This window comes from Benincasa hispida, chromosome 10 (genome assembly GCF_027475165.1).
Source record: "Benincasa hispida cultivar pf3 chromosome 10, pf3_genome.v1.1, whole genome shotgun sequence".
NCBI classification, from domain to species: domain Eukaryota; kingdom Viridiplantae; phylum Streptophyta; class Magnoliopsida; order Cucurbitales; family Cucurbitaceae; genus Benincasa; species Benincasa hispida.
The window spans coordinates 36,353,867-36,360,947 of record NC_143487.1 but is presented as its reverse complement, the minus strand read 5'-3'; the positions used below and the strand labels follow the sequence as shown (position 1 = coordinate 36,360,947).

The following is a 7,081-nucleotide window of genomic DNA, read 5'->3' as shown; positions in this document are numbered from 1 at the left end:
CAGGTGTTATTCATCTTGTGAAGAATCCATTTCATCATGAACGGTCTAAGCATATCGATATCAAATTTCATTTTATCAGAGAAGTTGTGACCCAGAAAGATGTTGAACTGGTCAAGGTTCACACGGTTGAGAATTTGTCAGATATGTTAACCAAGGTTCTTCCAGCCCATAAGTTTAAATACCTATTAGATGGGCTAATATTAAATCTGGATGATAGGGAGATTAGAGAATCAGCTTGACACTTAAATATTCTTGTTGTTGGGGAGATTTGTAGAAAATAACAAGGTATTTAAGTGGGTTTTATTAGGCTTTTTAGTGAAATTAAAGCCAAATGACATTCTGGTAATTATGGGCAAATGACATTTTTGTAATTAAATCCATCTTCTCCATTAGGGCTGAAATTTTTCGTGAGCCTCTTTGAGAAGAAGAAGAGACAGCCGAAATTGGGATGTAGAGAGGCACAACAGCCGTTCACGCACAAGCAGACCACCGAGGGAGTCAATGTTAACTTTTTTCGTCTGGCTTTGACGTCAGCAGCAGGGAGTCGGCGTTCACCTCGTCCGGCTTTGACGTTAGCAGTAGAGAGTCGATGTGGGTACTTGTCCTTCGAAGTGGGTGTCTGGTAGGAGTCCGGTCTGATCTGGGTGGCCGCCTTGGTTCTGGTGGGTTCTGATTTTGGCATGGGTTCACCGGTTGTCAGCGACAGAGAGGGACACATGGGTCTGCGTGTGGTTCGCCGGTCAGAGGCGGGTTGATTTGGACTGTTCTTTAGCGGGTTGTTTTCGGTTTCAGAGACGACATTGTGTGCAGATCTCTCGGTATCAGTGGATATTAAAATTGTAGATTGGTGATTATTGTTGATTATCTGTAATTGTAAATTCCTTATTGCTCGTAATAAAATTGATCAAGCTGGTTCTCAAAGTGGATGTAGACCAAATTGGTTGAATCACTATATATCTTGTTCGTTCTTTACTGTTTTTCGTTTTATTCTGCTAATTGTTTGCATTTTGTTTAGCCATCTAAGTGAGGTTCAAAACTCTCACAAACCACTCCTAAATTATGGTTGTAGTTGTAATTACATTATCAAACTATCCATTCTAAAAATTGAGCCCTCGAACTTATATTAGTGTTGAAAGTGAACTTTGAAACTTACGCAATGATAGAAATTGTAACCATTGTATAAGTTTAAAGGTTCAATTTCTATTGCCTGACGTCCAATTTCTAAAATTATTGTAAGTTTGACGGTCCAATTTTAACACTTATATAAGTTTGAGGGCTCGATTTTTACTATTAAAAATATGAGAGTGTAATTGCAACTATCACCATACTTAATGGTTTTTTCAATTTACCCAAAAATAAAAAATTTGGCAGATAAGTACATGGTTAAATGAGGAAAGAGAATGATGATTCGAGGGTTTGACTAATGGATGGTATTTAAGGATGAACAGTTAGTCTAACTAGTCAAGCTAGTTTATGTTAATCCCATTTCTGCAAGTAACTCCTAATTTACATTATGATCAATTTTTAAACTTCAAGTTGGATTGAAGTTTGGGATAACTTGCGATCCAAAGTGTAATTTGCTGTAATTCTGAGAGTACTTTATTTTACAATATTTTTTTATTATTATTTTAGTTAAACATTTCGAAATTTAACACAAATTATGATTATATGTAAGGATGGATTTAGGATTTCATGTTGTGTGGCACAAATGCATGTAAAGTTAGAAGTTTAGTCCATAAATTTTTAAGATTTATGTTTATAAATAGTTTTTAAACTTTAAAAAATATTATAAAGGTCCACAAATTCTCTACTTCGTACTTGATGGATTTCTAAAATATCAATTATACATCCAATAAATTTCTTACATATTTGAAAATGTTAATAATTAACTGTTAAAGTATAGATTAAATTGAACTTTGTGTTTAATAGGCACAAAAACACATCTTTGTAAAATTAATTTTATCTATTATCCACAAAATTTAAAACTTAAGGTTGAATGTGTATGTGAGAAAACTAAAATTGAATTAAGTTTTTTAGACTTGTTTCAACTGTACTAAAAATTAAAAAATTATATATTTTTTAAAAAACATAAAAAATTAAAACAAAGTGTAATTATATTTGGTGATTAATTTAGGGGGATTTTTAAAAATAAAAAAAATTAGGAAAACTATTTAAACAAAATAACAAAATTTTAATTTTCTTGGGTAGATACTGATAAAGGCCGATAGAAGTCTATCAGTGATAGAAACTGATAGATACTGATAGAAGTCTGTCATTATCTATCGGTATTTTTTCTTTTTTATTATTTCTATAAATAGTTTGACATTTTTTCTACGTGTGAAAGTTTTTCTTAATTTTTATTTTTAATATATATATAGAAATCAGAAATACAAAATTGAAATTTGTTAAAAATTAAAATGAAAAACTGCACTTCACCAGATTCGAACTCTGGAGAAAACGGTAGCCTCCAGGAGGTAGAAGAAGAAGAGGAAAAAAAAAAAAGAAAAAGTGAAGAAAATACATGTTTTGGATTCAAAACCTAGAACCCGAGGCCAGCCTTGAGAACATCGGTTCCTTTCACGCCACTGAAGCAAAAGACAAATATTGATTATTAAATTAAACCGATAGATAACTACAAGTTTTAAATATTTAATAAAAATAAATATGTGCACGTGCAAAACGTCACGATGTGAGGGTGTCTCTGATCCCTTCATAGATCTGCCCTTATTTATATATTATTTTAAAAGAATTTCACCTTGAGATTAAGGAAATGGTTTGCAAATTTCATGATATATATTTAAAAACAATTTAGAAGATTTATCTTGTAATTTTCGTACATAATTATCAAGATTTTTTTATGTAAAATCTTGTTTTTAGGGGGATTTATAATATTGAAATCTTTTAGATAAAATGTGTTTGATTTAAAAGTTTGAATTTATAAAATATGGTTCAAAAGAAATATAATGGTTAAGACTCACTTCGACACTCTTTGGACTGTATGTAAGGGTGTTTTGCCATTTGGGATGCTCTGCACACAGATGACCATGTTTGTGTTGCTACTTTTAAATTACTAGGTGAATAGTATGATCATGTTTGCTCTTGCTATACAACTTGAGATTACTATATTTGTAGTATGATTGTGTTGCTCTGCTATTTACATTGAGTTCCTTCGTATATTATGAGCACATTAGGGTACAGGTTCAGAGATGATTTTAACAAGTTTATGTTTATGGTTACATGGGAATATTTATGATTTTTTTTATTTGTGATGACTCTCAAGTTTTTGAACCACTCACATTTTATATTAGTTTACGAACTTGAACTTTTATTTATAGTAATGATAATTTTCTCAAATTATTTTCCGACGAACTCTCACCACTAATTGGACTTTTTATCACAATCTTTTATAATTATATTTTCACTAGGATGCTTTTGAGTTTAAGCAAGAGTTAGTTGGTCAGAAACTATTGCCTGTCTCATTAGTATATTGTGATATGTAGCCAAGAATTGAGTTTTAATAGGTGTATAGTTGTAATGTATAAGTAATGCGTGTATTTAATAGTTATGTTTCAAGATCAAGGAGCATTTGATCGTAAGTTCCACTGTTCGTTCGAGGTCTATTATCATCACAGTCCATCTTGAATTCAGGTAGGGTTATCTAGCTTAGGGTGACAATATATATATATATATATATATATATATATTTCAAATCTTGAACCTTGGCTATATATATTAGAGGCAGAAAGGATTATCAAAAGTAAGCAAGTAAAGTATGGATTTTGATCTCTTGCTTTGCATTTTGCTCTCTCTTGTCTATCTTCTACTTGGCTACTCCTTTTTACTTAAACCTCATGGCTTAAACCTCCCACCAACCCCACTCTTTTGCCTTCCATTTATAGGCCATCTCCATCTCCTCAAACATCCTGTCCACAAAATATTTCAAAATCTCTCCCAAAAGTATGGCCATGTCTTCTCTCTCAAATTCGGCTCCCATCTTGTTGTACTTGTATCTTCTCCTTCCGCCGTCCAAGAATGTTTTACAAAGAATGATATCATTCTTGCAAATCGACCATCTTTGAACCCTGGAAAGTACTTAGCATACAACAATACATCCATGGCGCTCTCCCCTTATGGAGAACATTGGCGAAACCTCCGTCGAATTAGCACCCTCGAAATTTTCTCGGCAACACGTTTTAATTTGTTCTTGAAAAGTCGAGAAGATGAAGTCAAACGTTTGCTATATAAATTATGTGGTAATGATACGTTGGAAGATGAATTTAGAGTAGTAGAATTGGAGCCAATGTTGTTGGATCTTACGTTCAATATTGTAATGAGAATGGTGGGTGGGAAGAAGTTTTGTGAAGAGAATAATAAAAATGTGTCGGAGGATGAGGGATATTCGAAAAGATTTAGAGAGTTGGTGACACAGATTATGGCACATGGTGGATCAACCAATCCAGGGGACTTCATACCCTTATGGAATTGGATTGATCCAACTGGTTACAATAAAAGATTAATGAAGCTTGGAAGAAGATCGGATGAAGTTCTTCAAGGATTAATTGATGAAATTCGGAATCAAGAAGATGAAGGAATTAATATGATTCAACATTTACTTCGCTTGCAAAACACCGATCCTGAATATTATAGTGACCAAGTTATCAAAGGTCTCGTACAAGTATGTTTTTCTTTCTAATTGAACATCTAATCTAACTTCGATTTTCTCATTTTTATTTTGTCAATTTCTATTATATAATAATGATTATTCATTGTAATGATTTGATCTCTAAAATTTGGTTGGTAAGGATTTACGCCTCCTTTAATAACTATTTGGTTTTTATTTTTTTTATTTATGAAAATTAGGCTTCATAATTTTTAATTTTAATTTTTAGTCCATTTCTAAAAACAAAAATTACTGCATAGGATTTGATTTTGAAAACACACTTACATGTAAACAACAAAACATGGAAAGTAATAAATGAAAGTGGTATTTATAGGTCGCTGAATCTTCATGAACAAAAAACCAAAAATCAAATGATTATCAAATGGAAGCTTATTTTCTAAATTTTAAAATTTGTTTAACGATTTAGTATCTCTATGTAACAATTAGTTCTTAAAAATGATTAGGGATCAAATTTTGTTTACAAATTATAAAGAGTAAGTCCTTAAGTAATAAAAAATTAACAATTAATTTTTATGATAGAGAGTAAAATTATTATACAAACTATTAGAAACAAGAGCTACTCCACGATGGTATGTGATATTGTCCATCCAAAACGTCTATTATCGTTGGAGATAGTTCTCTCTTATAAACACATGATCATATCCTTATCTAAATATTATGGGATGTGAAAGTTCGTTGAGGAAGAAAAAGTATTTTTAACCCAATAGCTTAATTATTTCTTGCAGGATATATTATTAGGAGGGATTGACACATCTGCAGTGACCTTAGAATGGGCACTATCTCATTTACTTAACAATCCAATCGTGTTAGAGAGGGCCAAAGCCGAGATAGATTGTTTTATAGGACAAGAGCGTATGGTGAATGAAGCTGATTTGTCGAGTTTAAGTTACCTACAAGGAATAATCTCCGAGACACTGCGGCTAAGTCCGCCTGGTCCTTTGCTTCCACACTATGCATCTAAAGACTGCACAATAGGAGGTTATGATGTTCCACGTAATACTATGGTATTGTTTAATATTTGGGCTATACATCGAGATCCCAATCTATGGGAAGATGCCACCAGTTTTAAGCCTGAAAGACATGCAAATGTGGCTGAAGTTGAGTACTCATACAAACTATTGCCATTTGGTTTGGGTAGGAGAGCATGTCCTGGCATGGCTATAGCGCAGCGCGTTATTGGCTTGACTTTGGCATCGTTGATTCAGTGTTTTGAGTGGAAAAGGACGAGCAAGTCGTTGGTTGATATGAGCGAAGGTAAAGGGCTCACAATGCCCAAAGCTAAGCCATTAATAGTCAAGTATAGACCGTGCTTGATCATGAAAGCAATTCTTAGCGAAACAACGGATCAAATTATTTGAAAGTTTTGAATTTTCAATAGCAGCTATAAAGAATGTAACTTTTAATTTCCCTAGTTAAATTACTATGTATTAACAAATGAATCCATCAATATAAGTAAAATAAAAGAATAAATAGTTTTTTATTATTATTATTTTTTTTTTTTTGTAGTTTGTGAAATAGTTTTCTTTTATCCCTAAATTATTTTAGAACATAAAAAAATAAATAAATAAGCCTTTGGATCTCTAAGATTGTACAAGTGTCAACCTGGCATGATTAGTATTAGAATATTTATGAAATTGTTGAATGAGACTACCTAATTAACTCATGACTTTTTTTTTTTTTTTTTACTTTATTAGTCTTTATTAGCTAAAAGACAAATTGAATATCACACGTGATTAAAAATCTTTAGACTGAATTTTTATAGTGAATTGTAAATAATGAAATGTAACTGCGGACAGTTGCATGAATAGCAAAACAAAATATTATAAGAATTATCAATTTAGCAATAATTTTTTATGTATCAGTTGTAGTATAATCTGTATAAAAGAATTATCAATTTAGCAATAATTTTTTATGTATCAGTTGTAGTATAATCTGTATACTTTTATATATATTTGGTGTATTAGTTAACTGATATACTTTATATTTTGTACACCAGTCAACTAATATACTTTATATTATTTGGTAGATGAGTTAATTATAGAATTGATATAGACCAAATTTATCATTGATCATTATGTCAAATTTATCATTAAATGAGTATTCACACAATTGTTCTTACTCATGGATTTAATTTGAATCATTATTCATTTATTTTAGAATATTAACTTTCTAGTACATCATCTTATCTACTTACAATATTTCAATTCATTCTATTGGTAATTATTGATGTCAAATTTTAGAGACACTAATTGGCTGGCCTCAAGGTGGCAACAACGGTAAATTTTTATTTTCGATGAGAGAGTGAAGGGATCGAATCCCATAGCAGAAGGAAGTGATCGCTTTCCTTTCAATTTTGTTTTGGAAATCATAATACAGGAAAGAAGAAAATACAGTAAACAG

The 7,081-nt window shown here is 31.4% G+C and overlaps 1 protein-coding gene across 1 annotated transcript; it reads left to right on the top strand.

Annotated features, from left to right (window-relative positions):
* The first annotated feature begins 3,738 nt into the window (after positions 1-3,738).
* On the top strand, positions 3,739-6,151 carry LOC120088875 (cytochrome P450 81Q32-like). Its single transcript, XM_039046313.2, has 2 exons — positions 3,739-4,675; positions 5,407-6,151. The coding sequence occupies exons 1-2, from the start codon at positions 3,773-3,775 to the stop codon at positions 6,037-6,039; spliced, it is 1,536 nt and encodes a 511-aa protein (XP_038902241.1). The 5' UTR covers positions 3,739-3,772; the 3' UTR covers positions 6,040-6,151.
* Positions 6,152-7,081: the final 930 nt, after the last annotated feature.